Source organism: Malania oleifera, chromosome 4, assembly GCF_029873635.1.
Source record: "Malania oleifera isolate guangnan ecotype guangnan chromosome 4, ASM2987363v1, whole genome shotgun sequence".
In the NCBI taxonomy this organism is placed as follows: Eukaryota; Viridiplantae; Streptophyta; class Magnoliopsida; order Santalales; family Ximeniaceae; genus Malania; species Malania oleifera.
In genome coordinates, this window is record NC_080420.1 from 86927227 (window position 1) to 86944315 (window position 17089).

At 36.9% G+C, this 17089-nt stretch overlaps 1 protein-coding gene across 1 annotated transcript in view; it reads right to left on the reverse strand.

The window, feature by feature from the left end:
• Window positions 1–17089, reverse strand: part of LOC131154492 (riboflavin biosynthesis protein PYRR, chloroplastic) — a 58278-nt gene that overhangs the window by 34599 nt on the left and 6590 nt on the right. Inside the window, exons 3-6 of the mRNA XM_058107299.1 lie at window positions 13986–14085; window positions 13699–13824; window positions 13279–13592; window positions 5015–5134 (exon numbers count right to left, since the gene is read on the reverse strand). Of these exons, the coding sequence (XP_057963282.1) occupies window positions 5015–5134; window positions 13279–13592; window positions 13699–13824; window positions 13986–14085 (660 nt within the window). The remainder of the gene's footprint in view (window positions 1–5014; window positions 5135–13278; window positions 13593–13698; window positions 13825–13985; window positions 14086–17089) is intronic.

The window sequence follows — 17089 nt, forward strand, 5'->3', positions numbered from 1 at the left end:
CTCTTATGGAATTTGATGGACCCATAGATTGCACGGATGTGTATGCATCTAGATACGTGCAAGGAGATTTGGGATTATGTCAAGCTTCTGTGCTCTAGTAACATTACACATGTATGATTTATCCTAGGACTACTTTCAATCACAACAAGGAAATAGGAGCATTGCCTATTATTTTGGATAGATGAAACGTATTCATGAGGAGCTTAACGTCGTGCAACCTATTACTGCCGACGTTCGTTAGATGCATAAGCAGTGGGAGCAGATGACAGTACTTTAGGTTCTAGCAGGCTTGAGACCCAAGTTTGAGGCAGTCCAGTCTCAAATACTTAGTAGTGCCAAGCTGCCATCATTTGCTGATGTTTATTCTTGTGTCCTTCGTGCTTCATTTAGCATGCATTCTCCTACTCTTACATCTGGCTCTGAGAGGACAACCTTTGCTACATAGGGTGATTCTAGTTCTTTACCAAAAAACTGCAAAAGTTATCAAGGTGGTTCGAGTGGTTGTGGTGGTAGAGACGAGCAAGGTAAAGGTACTCCTCGCAGGAACTTTGAATACTATTGAGTAGTGTTGGGATCTTCACGGTAGACCTTCACGTGTTTCCAATGCAGCAACCACCAACTTCACACCTTTGAGGGCAGCCAATGTAGCCACCACCAACTCCATACCTTTGGGGCCAAGTGGGGGGCAACGTACTATATCCATGTTAAAGGAAGAGTATTCAAAGTTCCTGCAATATTAAGCATCACAAAAAGCTTCTCTTCCCATTGCATCTCTCGCCCAGACAAGTAATCCCACAGTATGCCTGTCATCCAGTACCTCTCGTCATAGTCTTGGGCTCGTAGACTCCACTGCCACTAATCATATCACAAGTATACCTACCTTCTTCTCCACTCTTCAATATCCTGCATATTTACCTTGCGTTACTCTTGCTAATGGATACACCATTGCAGTCAAGGGAATTGGGACTGTAAATCCCATTTCTTCTATTTCTCTTCCTTTGGTTTTGTATATTCGCAAATTTCCTTTTGATCTTATGCCCATTAGCAAGACTACTAAATCCATGACTTATTCAAAGACATTCTTCCCTGATTCTGTGGTTATTCAAGATGACGAAGATGATTGGCGGAGGCCATGAAGTTGGTGGACTTTATCACTTTGAGGCTTAAGCCCCTATCTCCTTTTACCGCCAACACTGTTGTTGCCACACCTTTCCAAATTCATTGTCGTCTTGGTCATCTTCACTGGAAAAGTTAAAATGTCTTATTCCTTATTTGAGCTCAATGTCTAGTCTTGATTATGAGTCTTGTCAGTTGGGAAAGCACTATCGCATCCCTTTCGCTTCTTGAGTCAATAAACAGGCTGCAAGCCCTTTTATGTTACTTCATTTTGATGTTTGGGGTCCTAGTAAAGTTGTGTCCAAGTTGGGTTTCCCGTACTTTGTAACCTTTGTGGATGATTATTCAAGAATGACTTGGCTATATTTAATAAAAGATCATTCTAAGTTATTTCATGTATTTTGTGCCTTTTGTTCTGAAGTAAAGACTCGATTTGGTTTGCCAATTCGAATACTTCCAAGTGATAATGCTAAAGAGTATTTCAATGCACAATTCACTACTTACATGACTCAATTTAGTATTGTCCATCAATCATCCTATATCCACACTCCTTAACAAAATAGGGTTGCAAAGAGGAAAAATAAACATAACCTTGAAATCACTCGAACCTTACTTTAAGAATGTACCTAAAGTGTTTTGGAGTGATGTTGTACTTACTACTTGCTATCTAATCAACAGGATGCCATCCTCTGTTCTTAGTGGTAAAATTCCCTACTTCATTCTCTTTCCAAATTCACCTTTATTCTCTCTCCCTCTTCATAGATTGGGCGTCTGTTCTTTGCTCATCAACTAACTCCTAGGGTGGACAACTTGGATCCTCATGCTATAAAATGTGTCTTTCTAGGCTACTCATATACTCAAAAGGGATATCGTTGTTATAGTCCTACACTGCATCGCTTCTTTGTTTTTGCTGATGTTACCTTCTTTGAGTCTAGACCTTACTACACCCAGTTCTTGAATGCTTCTAAGCTCAATGAGTCTCTTCCTTTGTCTAATCTTCCAGATTCTACTTTATTGTCCATGCCCAACCATCCATCTGAATTTGCATATAGTTCGATTCCTTCTCATCGTCTTGATCATCCTAATTTGCAAGGGTATTCACGAATGCGACTCCAAGGAAGAGAATCCCCTCTAGCTTCTACTACCACGCCTTTGGTTTCCTCATCTGATGATCATATTCCCCATGATGTTGGTCCTCTCATTGCTGTTCGAAAAGGTAAAGGCACATGTGCTGAACATCCCATTTCCAACTATGTTTTTTATGACTTCTTATTATCCTCCTATTATTGTTTTCTTACAACTCTTCATCTACTACCCTTCCTAAATCTTTTCGGAGCCTTAGCCCACTCTGGGTGGAGGAAAGCTTTGGTTGAAGAGATGAATGTTTTACATGACAATGGCACTTGGGACTTGGTAACTCTTCCTCCTAACAAGCCTGTGGTTGGTTGTCGTCAGGCTTACGCTATGAAAGTCAACCCTGATAGTTCTGTGGCTCATCTAAAGGCCAGTATTGTTACTAAAGGGTATACTCAAGTGTACAGTCTAGATTTTTTTGATACTTTTTCTCTGGTTGCCAAACTTACATCAATACGTCTATTCATCTCCTTGACTACTACGTGTCACTAGCCACTACATCAATCAGATGTGAAGAATTTCTTGCATGGTGACCTTAGGGAGAAGGTCTATATGGAGCAACCACTTGGGTTTGTTGCTCAGGAGGAGCTAGGCTTAGTGTGTCGGCTCAAGAAGACACTATATGGTTTAAAATAGTCTCCCAAAGCATGGTTTGGTCATTTCAGTGTTGTAGTACTTGAGTTTGGTCTTCGACAGCGTGCAGTGGATCATTCTATGTTTTATCGTCATACTCCATCAAGTATGATCCTTCATGTTGTTTATGTTGATAATATTGTTATTATAGGTGATGATAATAAAGGTATTCAAAGTCTCAAAACTTTTTCTACAGACTAAGTTTCAAAACAAAAATTTGAGACCATTGAAATGCTTCTTGGGTATATGAGTATCTAGATCTCGTATGGGAACTGTTTTGTCACGGAGGAAGTATGTTCTTGATCTATTGGATGAAATTGGATAGCTGGGATCTAAACCGGTTGATACACCCATGGGCCCTAATAGCAAGTTAGTGGTAGATTGGGTGTTTGGCTACCTAATTCTGGACAATACCAGAGACTTGTTGGAAAGTTGAATTATCTTGCAATCACTCGACCAGATATATCTTTGGCAACAAGTGTTGTGAATCAATTTCTAGATTCTCTGAGGACAAGTCATTGGACGCAATAATTTGCATCTTAAAATACATCAAAGGTGCAACTAGAAGAGATCTTTTGTATCGTGATCAGGATCACACTTATATCCATGGATATACAGATGCAAATTAGGCTGGGTCACCTTCTGACTAGAGATCCACAACCGGATACTATATCTTGGTTGGTGGTAATTTGGCTTCTTGGAAAAGTAAAAAACAAACTGTGGTGGTCAGGTCAAGTGTTGAATCATAACATAACATTATGGCTCACACTACTTATGAACTTGTCTAGTTGAAGAACATGTTGGAAGAGTTGGATTTTTCGCATTCTCAACCTATGAAGTTGATGTGTGACAATCAAACTGCACTTCATATTTGCCTCTAATCCGGTCTTTCATGAGTGGACGAAGCACATTGAAGTTGATTGCCACTTTGTTCAGGAGAAACTTGTGCAGAAGCTCATTACCGCTTATGTGAAGTTTGATATGCAACTTGCTAATTTAATTACCAAAGCTTTGGGGGGTGCTCGTGTTAAATTTATTTGCAACAAGCTAGGAGCATATGACATTTATGCCACAGCTTGAGGAGGAGTGTTAGAGGTTATTTAAGTCTTTTTTGTATTATTATCATTAAGTGTGTTAGTATGTTAATTTGTGAGGGTTATTAAGGGTATTATTGTCATTAGAATGTATTTAATTTGTATTATAAATAGAGGGAGAGACCTATCTTCAATTTAGGTTATTCATTTTAATCAAAATCTCAACAGATACTGTGCAAATTTCCTATTTTACTGTCATTTGTTTCCAATTTTTTCCTAGCAACTCAGCATGGCCCCAATCAAAATTAGATTAAAACAAGCACCCTTTCACTTAATTTACGTCTAAAATACCCTTGCAAGGCTCAATAATATCATTTTATATTTTCTATTAAAATCTTATATTAAATTACTAATATTTTTACTAATACTACATAATAATATATTAATAACTCAATCAAAATGCAATCATCTCCAAAAAGAAAATGTTTGTTTTGTTATGCTTTATTTGAAAAATAAGTTTTTATGGAATTGAGCTTAAAAACCAATTGGGCTCAATGCACATTTATATATGGGTATGGAAAATTGTTGGCCAAAATGGGCTATCTACACATCAGCATCATTGGGCTTAAAATCTTTTCCCATCAAGACATGCCCTCAACCTAGTATCTAAACATAAGTAATAATCTGCTACGAAAAAAAATGCAGATTTACTTGAAGGCCAGTTGATACTACAGTAACAACCTAATATTAAGAAACAAATGGCTATTGGGTTGAAAGTTTGTGAATTCAATTGAATTTTGAACTGAACAAACAGGTTTATTATGAAAGCGTTCTGCATTTTGAACAGAGGATGTCTTAAAACTGCTATGCCAAAAGTCATAAGTCTTTAGCTCTTCCTAGAGTTGGTAATCTTTGATTAAAGAAACATAGCAAATAAAATATATATGATTTAATATAAGGCGATAGATTCAACAGTACTGAATAAAAAGACAAAGGTAGTACAGTATATTATATGATGCAAGAAACTAGATGAAATCAAATCTTTGCCGATGTGTGTAGTCAAATTCAAAAACAAAAACACATGAACAGACACCAACCTGCTCATAACAAACATCTATTAAATTAAGTGCTTGCGACATCTCAACCATCCCAAGCTCACCCACAGGAGTTGGTGCATTCTTTCCTCCAATGATTTTAGGAGCAACAAATGCAAACACCTGCACCAAAAAATAAACTGCCATAAAACTAAACAGTCATGCAAAAAGCCACAAAGGAAACCCCAAGAGATCAATATTATTATGCATCCTCAGGCTCAGAACCATTTAAACCATTTCTCAAAGGCATTAAGTACAAAAATAAGTTAAATGCATGCTAATTTATACCATAACAATAAAACAATGCAAGACCAAATAAACCAAAACTCCAAACTACCAGAATTACAGAAGGAATGACAAGAAAAAGTGATTTAAAAAGCATTCCTGAAGTGCGCCTCCATGTGTTTTAAGGAAAAAATGCCCAAGGTGAAGTGAAAAAGGCAAAACTCCTAAAAGACATATGCATTTTGGAATAGAGCATATGTCTCGGGTTAAAAACGTGCATTTCCTCAACCTTGACGAATACACTCCCTCCTCTTCAACAAACAGCCTCTGTCATCTCCTCCTATGAGAATCCTCCCTCGAACAGGGCTGTAATCTCTCTCTGGCTACTCAAAGACCACAATTCCCAATCATCTCTCTCTCTCTCTTTGCAACCAGATTCAGATCTTCAACAGCACTTTAGATTGTCAACCAACCTCAGATCTTCTCCAGATCTTTGTACTTTGTCATCTCAGTCGACCACTTTCCCTCATTGAGGACCTAATTCCTAATTCAGGTCTTCAACACTAACTGCTTTAGATCTTCTCTCTCTCTTCACCAGCGATCGGGGTGTGTGGGTGGGTGTGTGTGTGGTGGCTGTGTGCGTGAGAGAGAGAGAGAGAAAGCAAAGTGAGTCAACACTCTTTTTAACTAGGAAAGACAATGGTTACAGTACAATATTTAAATTCATTGCAAGGGCACGTGGCATTGGCCCTGTAATGCATGGGCAGGTATGCCCACAGGCAGCTCCAGTTCCCGAGTTTGAACTCTCAAATTTTGAGGGCTAAAGTTTACAAGTTCGTATAACACATTTTATTCTAATTATCTAATAAAATTCAAATTACTTTTGGCATGTTCAATTTATTTATATACATTTGAAATAAATTCCCAAAAGATGCTCGCCTTGCCTTGTAAAGAGTAAAACACCTCAACTTACCTCTTCGCCTTTTAAAACACTGAGAAATAGATTGGCCTAATAGTATTACAAATAAGTGAAATAGAATTAATCCCCAATAACACACAGTAGGGTGAAATAATTCAGTCCCGCGCATTAATCTTATCCCAAAGAAGCGCAGCTAGCAACTTACTATATGCCTGAAGACCCACAACAACCACAACTGCTATCAGTTCAATATGGAAGAGAGGGATTAATGGTAACCGCTGAAGTCCAGTTCTCATCAGAAATTTAAGAAGAAACCTGCACAATGGAAACATATAAGTACCGAAGAAGGTTCAATTTGTTATTCGAGGAGGAGATTAATGACTTGATTCCCTTGCAGAATGAATTCAATTCTTTCCAGCATTTATTGGCAAGCGATATAAGGAGTTGGTCTCTGGATGAATCTGGGGATTTTTCTGTTCCAATGCTCTTCCCTTTCCTTCGCATTCTTCTATTTGGAAAACTAAGATTCCCAGTAATAGAAAAGCTTTACCTGTACTGTAATTCTCAATAGGATCAATACCGATGGTTTACTTTAGGGAACAAATAAAGCACTTTCTCCTGATGTGATTGTTCTTTGCTATCAGAAGGGAGACTTATTTGCATTTATTTTTGCACTGTCCCCTTCTCCTGGATTTTTGGAATAATTTCTTTGGCATTATTGGGGAGCATTGGGTTTTCCCTTCTTCGGATGGTGTATGCCTTCTTTGGCTTTAGAGGTTTTGGTGAGGAGAAGAAAGCTCTACAAAGATGTATTGTTGTCGTTGTTGTTGTTGTTGCTTTTTTTGTTTTTTGTGCAGTTAGTTGGTGTATCTGGGAGCAAAATGATCTCATTTTCAAAGGGTTTTGCTACACCCATTGCATTGGTTCAGAGTAGAGTGGTCTTTCTTGCTTCCTTTGGTGCTCCACATATGGGTTTCTTGGAGTGTTTCATTGAATAAATTGCAAATGGAATGGAGAGCTTCACTTCACTAGCCTATTGATGTCGTCAAGTCCTTCTTTTTGTTTTCTCTCTTGCTCCCGTTTGGCTAGGAAGATGTTTTATCTTCATCTTTGTACCTTTTCCTTTTCTTCTCTTCATAAATTCTTTGGTTCATGAGAAAAGAAAAGGTTAATCAAAAGTGGATCCCATATTAAATAGTTCCATATTTAAGCATTAAGTGTTGAATACAAAATACAATTCTGAATGTGTGAACAGGGTTCTGAATATAATTAGAACTTGTCTTCAAATCTGAATGCTGAACTATTTATTTGTTTGGTAACTAAACTACGAATATATGTTTTCCCATTTTAACCCTATAAAACATCAAAGAAAAACCGTTTACTAAAAATAAGAAGTATTTTTTAAAAATTTTAAATAACTTTTTTATTCTAGCAAAAAATATCTCAAATTTAAAACATAAAAATATTTTCTTTTAATAAAATTTTACTTAAATTAAAAATTTTATTTAATAACAAATAAGCATTTATAAAATAACAAGAGCTACTAGTTAATATTATAAAATAATAATAAAAAAAATTCTCTTCCCCCATAAATAATTAACCCCATTTCCTTTCCATCTTCTCCACCATTAACCACACCCAGTTACCCCATTTCCTTCTCTTTTTGCAATGTTAACTGGAATCTATCGGGAACACGACAAGTCCCCAAAATTTTCACATTTTAAACACCAAGTCCTCAGTCCTGGGGTCGGGTTTGCAATCATCTCTTCCACCATCATCAAATTCGTTCCTTTCTTCATCTCCATTCCATTAATTTCTTCCATGCTCCAACAATTCCACCTTCCCCTTCAATACACGTTCTTCCTTGACATTATCTTAGAAGCCACACAGAAACTCTCGTGTCATCTCCTTCAATCACCCTTCACATGCTATCCGTAACCCCCCAACATTGGCCGCAGGCCACAGCAGCTGAAGGACATGGCTCACCGGAAGCAGCACCAGCATCATCCCTTCCTTCAAAATTGATTCCCTGTATTTCTCTCTGCAACTCCGATATATCAAGGGAAAATGCAGAAAATATGTGTTAAATGGTTGGTGCTGATCGAATCAGCGATGGAGCAGATGCTGGTTCGGTCAGTGGACATTAAGAACCCATTTAGAGTCCAAACAAACATCATTGGTTCATTTATTAGTGAACCAATTAACAGTTGGCCTCTAAATAGAGGTTATTAAGAGCAAACAAATGCCCTCCAAGTGAATTAAAAGTAGGAGTAATTGTATTGAGATGGTTTATGCTTTATGCACTTTCTGTTCATTGTTATCAGATTGGGGAGACTTGCTCGCATTTGCTTTTACATTGTTCCTTCTCCTAGAGTTTTTTGAATAACTTATTTGGTGCTATTAAGAAGCATTTGGTTTTCCCTTCTTTGGATGGTTTATGCTTCTTTGGATGGTTTATGCCTTATTTGGTTTAGGGATCCTGGAAGAAGGAGAAGAAAGCTTTTCTGAGACGGGCTACTGCTACTTCTGTTGTTATTTGGTGTGTCTTGAATTTTAAAGTGTTTGTTTACTCCTATGTATTGATTTAGACTAGAGTGGCCCTTCTCACATCACATTGGTGCTCTGAATATGGTTTTTTAGATAGGTTTCATTGACTGATCTGCGAATAGATTCGCCAGCTTTGTTTTACTAGTCTTGTCATATTGTAATTTCTTTTTCTTTTTGTTTTCCTTTTCAGGCTGGAAGTATGTCTTATCCTCGTCATGGTATCTTCTTCCCTTCTTCTCTTAATAAATTTACACTATGTTTGGTATGCACGAATGGAATGGAATGTGTATTCTAACATTTTTATTCCATTCCCATGTTTGGAAATGCTTATAGAAGTAAGAATGCAAATTCCAACTTGAAGTGGGAATAACCCTGCCTTCCAAATGTAGGAGGAATGAACATTCACCCCAAAGTGGAATCAATCCCAACTCTCCCACTTCTCAGCTCGCTTGACTCTCCCCCGACTTCTCAACTTGTCTCCCCAACTCTCTCTACTCTCTCTTTCTGTAAATCATTGGAGTCTTTCACAAATCAAAACAACAATTGAGGAAGGAACAAGAGGAACCCCAAATCAGAGCTATCCAAAATCAAAGCTAGGGTAAGTCTCTTGCTCTTCAATCTTGGTTTGTAGACATCAAAATTTTTTAGTTTGAATCTCGATCTATGTCAACTGCTGAAGTCTGGATGTTTGGTTAGGTTTTAGCCCTGAATCTCAACCTGAACAGATTATTCTGATCTCTGCATTCTTTTATATATATATATATTTTTTTTTTTTTTTTTTTTTTTAGATTTGTGATGAATACATGAATTTTTTCATATATAAGTACTTTTTGGTTAGATTTGAGCCATGAACAGTGGAATACATACCTCCAATTTTGCACAGGAGATAGATTCTATTTGGTCAATTTCTTGCTTTCTATATTTCATTGCTTTCTGTCTTCTGTTTTAATTATTTTCTGGTTAGCAAACAGTGGCTTGCTTTCTATATTTCATTGCTTTTTTTATCTTCTGTTTTGGATTACAACACTTTTCCCTTTCGGGATTGGGTTTGTTATTAGACTGTAGCTGTCCAAATGGGTTTGCAGTTTTGCCCCTACCTCTGCACAATTAGCGGAGTGGCAGGCCATCCTCTTGATGGAGCAGTTTCGGATTCTACACCAGAAGGGAACAGAGAAAGACTAAGATGAATCAAAGACATTTAATTCGTTTTTTGGGTGAAAATGCTGATAAAATTATAAATTTTGGGTTTGTTTAATTGTTCCATGTTGTTCTATTTCTAGCCATGGTAGTGAAGTTTGATTCGGAAATTATTTGGCAGTAGAATACATTAGAGTTTGGGAGCCATTTGCTGAAATATTGTGGCTAAATTGAAGAAAATATAACCCTGAATTTACAAGTAAAAAAAGAGGAGCATTTTTAGAAATTGATGCATTTTATTCCATTATTATTTGGATCACTTTGGGAACGTTTGGAAAATTTTTGTACTTCCTTTTCTGAGTGGAAATGCTTGGATCACTTGTAATATCTGTGACACATTGTATATGAGGAAAATATGGGATTATTGAAATATATGGGACAAATTGGGGAAGATCTATAATTCCTCTTATACACCAATCCTACTTCCTGGAATTTTCTGCTATATAATTACTCTTATAAATTGAGAAGAACAAATTTGGCATTGCATGGAAGGAGTGGTTTCCTGAAGTGGTTTTTTTTTTTTTTTTCCTCTGATATGGCTTTGTCATCATCTACACCAGGCCCTCTAACTGACCCATTTCTCTCCTATTTTCTCAGTTAAATTGGCCTTCCAATGTGCATCCACGGCATTGTCTCGCTTAAAGTCTGCATTGTTATTAGGAACAAGTACCATGGTAGCCGCTCATAATCCCACAATACCATGCGAAGCATTGCCAAACATTCATCCTTGTTCTTCTCTTATCACGCCCATTCCAGATTCCACAATAAGGCATTATATCTATATGGCTCCTCCTGCATTAGAGCACTCCCTCCTACTTTATGTTTGTGTTCAACAGCATCAACCCATAACTCCTCTTCTTTTTAAGTTTACGGAAACTGTTCATGAGTCTAACATTCCAGGCAGCCCATTGTTTCACTGCCTTCCCTTTCCTGAGCTCATCATCGAAGGATAATCTACCATCGTTTAGTCTCTGTCCAAGAAATAAATTAAATAGTGCTAATTATATCAGGTCTGATCTGTTCTGTATGTATCTTGCTTGATGTGCAAATAATATATGCAGAGTTGATGCTTTTGGGATTTATATCACTGGTGCTGATTGCGAACTGAGCTGAACTGAGTGCTAGCTTGGGATTTGAAAAATCCTCACCGTTGGTGTTGAAGGAAGGAGCAGAAGAAGCTCATGAAGAGGCTAGTAAGTATGTTTCTTTTGATTTGGATGTCTAGTTTATTGGATTTGAAATGGTTGTGCAAGGTTTTAATTGCTTGTTCGGATTGTTGTTGGATTGCTTTAGTTCTGAAAAAATTTCAATGTGGGTATTGCTATTTTTATAATTTTGATGTTGAGAGAGTGTATAGTATTTGATTTTCAATTCTTGTTTGTGTTGTTTAAGATCCAAACCTGTGGGCTCTATAAATCTCTGCCTTTTGACTATTTTTAAGTGTGGACGGTATTAACTCCTTCCTTAACAATTTAATTGTACTGATTGGTTGCTTTTTTTTTTTTTTTTTTTTCGGCTGTAAAGAATTTTAAAATTAAGGCACTTGTCCACTTAATGGGAACTCTTAAGGAACAGACTACTTTATCTGAAGGAAGTTTGTCTTCATTACAGGTTTATCATAATCCCTTTCCCAATTACTAGTGTTTGTTTTCTTCTTCTTCTTTAATGTTTTGTGTTCAACATAGACCAGATACTTCTGCAACTACTAATTGAACAAAACTTTTGCAGTTGACAGATACACTTTGCTGTTAAGCATACAAACTGAAGACAAGTTCTTTTATGTGCAGACGAGGGAAGCCATGACATATGGAAATGTTGGGAAGGTATTTGGCATACCCTTCCTGCTATACCTTGGGAACAAGAGATTTTGAAGTCCATGTCTCTTGGTAGGGGTTCAATGGCAAATACTACTTGGGTAGTTAATTAAACAGTTATGTACTTTATTTATATCTTGCTTCTATCTTGGAACTAAATTTGGCTGCTCAATTCAAGAAAGTATAATGGTTGTTGCCATGCTATTATGTTGCAGTTAGAAAGATGCTTGCAGTGACTTTGTGAAATTCAAGCTTGAAGATATAGGGCCTAAGCATGGTCGAGCAACATAAGGCAACAATAGATATTGGCTTTGGTCGCATGCTAACTAAATTGGCTTTTTTGTTGGGAACAATAAAGAAGCTAGAAAGGGGGTGAAGAGTAATCTTACTTTCGGTATCTTAGATTTACTTGATAAACTATTGGATTTTTTTTTGACAGATTAGGAGACAGCTTTTTTAATTTAATATGAGCTTGAAATGTATGATATTGATTAGTATGAGCAGTCAATTTGTTTGAAGTTAGATTTACCTCCAAAGAATGGCTATTGATATATTTTTTTACTTTATTGAATGAAATTGTTAGGATTCAATCTGTCCAAATTTAGAATTTTGCATGTATGTCAACAATGAGTGCTTTATTAATTATTTATTTATTTTAGTTAAAAATTATCCTTAAAAGAGATAGAATTTTTTAAAAAAATTTATTAGATTATATACCTTGATGTACTTTTTAAACAAATAAGAGCATTCCATTCTGTTATTATAATTATTTTCTATGAAACTTACAAATGGAAATGAGAAAATATAAGAATCACCATTCTATTTTAGTGTCAATTTATGCCTGCCACCATATTAAAACAAATTTTGAACATGGAACTTCTCCCCCTTTCTCAATTCCTTTCCTGTAATTAGTCCAATATTTTTGCAAATATTGCAGTTTCATTTTGAAAAGCAATTCAAATTTTTTCATAACGAAATTGTTTTGACACCTTGTTTTTTTCCACCCTTTGCTCATATATGAATTTTGAAAAAAAAAAATAATATATATATATATACACACACACACACATAAAAATATAAAAATTTAAAATTTCAAAAAAATAATCATGTACTTACCTTGAATTTTCTAAATTATCATCTTTTATCAGCAATTTGTAAAAATATCTATACCTTCTCAGTAGTAAATTCAAATATAAAAAGTTCTAAATTTATGAATTAATTTTTTTTAAATTCAGTAGAAAAAAATAAAGCATTCCATTCTATTGTTAAACTTAGTTTTACCAAACATGGAAATGTGGATGTGAATGGAAAGTACATTCCATTCTAGTGTCATTCTATCTTTGTAACCAAATGACAGAATGGGAATGATCATTCCATTCCTATCTAATTCCATTCCATTCTCATTCTATTCCATTCTTGTGTACTAAACATTGCGTTAGATGCTTCAAAATCAAAGCAAGCACCATATTAATTATTTTGGCAGGGCGCAGATCCATTAAGTAAATTAACTAGAAGGTAATAGTATCAAGATATACAATCCAAATCCAATGGGGAAATGAAAATACCTTGTGTATAACACCAGAAGAAATGGCAGGTGCAGCCAATGCCCCTCCACACTCCCACAAAATTGAAAGATATCCACGATCATAAAAATATTCCATCACTTCTCTAGGGTTTAGCATCTCAAATTCCACTACTTCAACACCTTTGGAGACCAGGAATTTCTGGAAACTCTTCCTAGCACCCATTTGTGTCACAACAATAGTAGGTGCAGAAGAGACATCCCAAAGATTTGCTACCTCAGGAAGATCAAGGGTCTGTGACATTACAATGCGCACAGGCAAATGTCCACCTCCATGTCTCGCAGTCAACCGTGGATCTAAATTCAAAATTGCTAAGTATAAGAACACTTAAGAATATCATGAACACCCCTAAGATAAATCATTATGTCAACAACAAATTAGCAGGTAACGAGTAATGCTTACTGTCCCTGCGTACTGTTCTTCCTCCCACAATAACCGCATCACTTCGGCCCCGCAGTTCAAAAACTCGATTCCTAGACATTTTGCTGCTTATCCATGATGCATGACCACTACTAGCAGCAATTTTTCCTATTAGCAGCCAAAAAAGAAAAGCAAGTATCAATGTCAACTCCAATTTATAGAGATAGAACCTTAGGAGTCTTCTTTCAGTAACTAAATTCATCTAATTCATTCTTATTGATGAAAAGCTCAGAAACCAGAAAACATTTTATTATACTCATAGTGCTCACCATCAAGGGTCATAGCATACTTGAGAACGGAGAAGGGAACTTGAGAAGCAGCTCTATATATCAAGGGAGCATTGACCAAGAGGCATGATTTTAAAGCTTCCTATAATACTTAAAATAAAATGTCAGTCAAAATACAGCATGGCATATGCAGACCACTTAATAACACTCAAAAAGCAATGATTAGAAAAGAATGTTCATGCATCATAAAAAATGAACACTTTAAAGGTCCATAAATACAATAATGAAGCATTGCCATGAAGTCTATTTTTCCCACAAATGTCCCTAGCAATAGTCTTTGCTCTACTGTCTTGCAGCATCAAACACAATTCAAGACCCTAAAGCTCTGCAATTTTTTTATGTATGTATAATATTGTACAGATAATATTTTCATGAGAAAATTAGATTTATTTTTATTGATTTCCATGAAAATTGCAAGGAACCCCTATAGCATTTATGAAATAACGTGGCCTTACCCAAGGATTCCCCATTCTACCAAACAGCTAATGGCCATCCATCAAAGTCAAGTATGGTGACAGAAAGTGATGACTGCCACCAATATATTAATTCAAAAAAGCAACACCATGCCCTGAGTTGTTCTCAATGAATAAAATGACTAAATTACTCCTTAAAAAGTAAGTGCTTGCCAATGAGAAACTGGCATAAATACATTCTTAGTCAAGAAGGCATGTTGGATCAAAACCATCCTTCTTACTTCACCAGTTACTGAACATTAATAAATTGAGAGGAATATGGTATCAACATATCTACAGAAAAGCATATGTTATTTTGAAACTCCAATGGAGGTAAATGATCCATGAATTGTGGCAGATCCAATTCGATGGAACATGAAGGTCAACCAAAAAAACACCAAAAAAAAGGAAGAATAGTAAAATGATAGCTCCATAAGCAAGCAAGGAAAGGAGCTCCAAAAAAAGTCATAAAAGGAATGTGTATTTTCTTTCATTTTCAATGCAACTGTTGTTATCATCTCTCGGTGGTGGATTCAATTAATGAAGACAGCTGTTAAGTGTCTGCAATTTCTGGTGCAGAGCAACAAGCACCTCAATCTTGGAAGGAAGTTGTATCGTATGGGAAAGAGCAACTTTGTGTAAAGTGTGGTGCGAATCTGCAACAAATTTCATTTGGAACTGATGTGGGATGATGTAACGGTCTGCAGCCCAACTCTGGTGAGGTATTATCTGCTTTGGCCCACTAGCCTCACAGTTTTGTTTTATTATATAAAATGTGCATCACATTGTTGGAGCCAGAACCATCCTTATAAACCCAAGATCTCCCCAAACACATTCGATGCAGGACCATGACATGCTCTCCCATTAAATGATCCAATCTCTAACGCCCTTATCAGAGTGGCCGACACATCGGTGTAGAATCCACCCACATGATAGTACCCCCAAGGTGGCTCTAATACCAAACATAATGGTCTCAGGCCCAAACTGTATGAGGTATTGTCCACTTTGGTCCACTGGCCTCGCAATTTTGTCTTATAAAAGGCGCCTCACATAGTTGGAGTCTGAACCATCCTTATAAACACAAGATCTCCCTAGTACACATCTAATATGAGACCATGATAGATGGTCAAGTCAACAACAAGAAGAGGCTGGTTTACGCCTCCTACATACAGCTAGGGTTTTCGCAGGGGTTGAAGATGAAGTGATCTGGGCTTGCATCTCTCTTTATTGTGTTAGATCTGGGCCTATTGTTGGGTAATTTGATTTGTTTAGACCAGGATTGGCCTCAAATATAAGCCCAGCTAGCTGACAAGGCCCACTGTGCGCAGAGATGGCCCAATTCTCTGAACAGTGTCAAGGTTCTCAACCTTATTCCCAAAGCAAGCCCAATGCTCCTCTAAGACCCAGCAAGTAGGAACAAGCCCAAAGTTTGAATCAGGTCCAAGGCCCACCATCTGTTTCACAGCCGGAGAAAAAGCAAACAGCTATCTTCTCATTAGCAGAATGGAATTCTGTCCAAATAGCCTTGAAGAACTAGAGACGTTGAAGGCTAGTTGTGAATCTATTGATTTTGGGATTTGGTTAGTGGAAGAGGAATCCTGTGCAAAGGACAGAAATGTAAGTAAATCCTTAGTCATGGCTGTTGAAAAAGGGGGTATTACAAAGTATTTAGAAGCTGGTCTGGAAGAATAATAAAAATGATTTTTTTTTGGGGAGGGGGGGGGAGGGGCAGAGGGGACCTGTTGGTACAAGAATCAATTTTGATAAATTTAGAAGCCAAAAGTTTTATGATCATTGGAAAGCAGTTCAGATGGGTGCGAAAAAGAGAAAAATAAATGAAGAGGATGAAGAGAAGAGAGAGCATTCTTGAGAGATAGTGCCAAAGATCTTAAGGAGAGGTTTAAAAGGAGGGTCAAGTGTTGTGGAAGATCCATATGCTAAGAATGATATAGCCAGTCATAGAGCTACAGCAAGGAGAAAAAGAAATGGTGGGACCTCTTGAATATTGATGGTGTGGACCTTAGTGAGTTTGATTGTGATAGGGAGTTGCTTTTGGATGAAATTGAGGAACAACATGGGTATGATTTTGACTCTTCTAACATACATGGAGATTTATCGTATACACGTCCATTGTTGGCCCCAAGGTTTCATTAACCTAATTTTAATGGTAACAAACTATTTGCTACTAATGGCTTTATGCTTAAGTTGTGTTTAATAAGCTTAAACCATTTAGAGTTAAAGATTTTATTTGTTTTATTTGTATTAAGTTCTCTCAAATTGTAATATGTTTTATCTTCTCTATCTCTAAGAATGTGAAGGTCATGGCACTAAGGCACTTAAACATGGAGAAACAAACAAAATTGTGAGACTGTTTTGAGTTGTCCTGCCAAGCGGTTGACCGCCCCTTTCCAGGCAGAGTTGCCTAGACAGTTGACTGCCCCAAGTGGCAGGTCAACCGGCCTAGGCAAAAAGCTCGAGCAGTCAACTGGCCTAAGTGAGCGGTCAGCCGTCTTGCTTTTTTAGTCACTCCAACAGTCAGTTTTTTCCTCTAACAGCTAGTGCCCGATCAACCAACCTGATACACAGGTCGACCAATCTGAATTGAGAACTAACTCTAATAGGCAGAGAACGGCT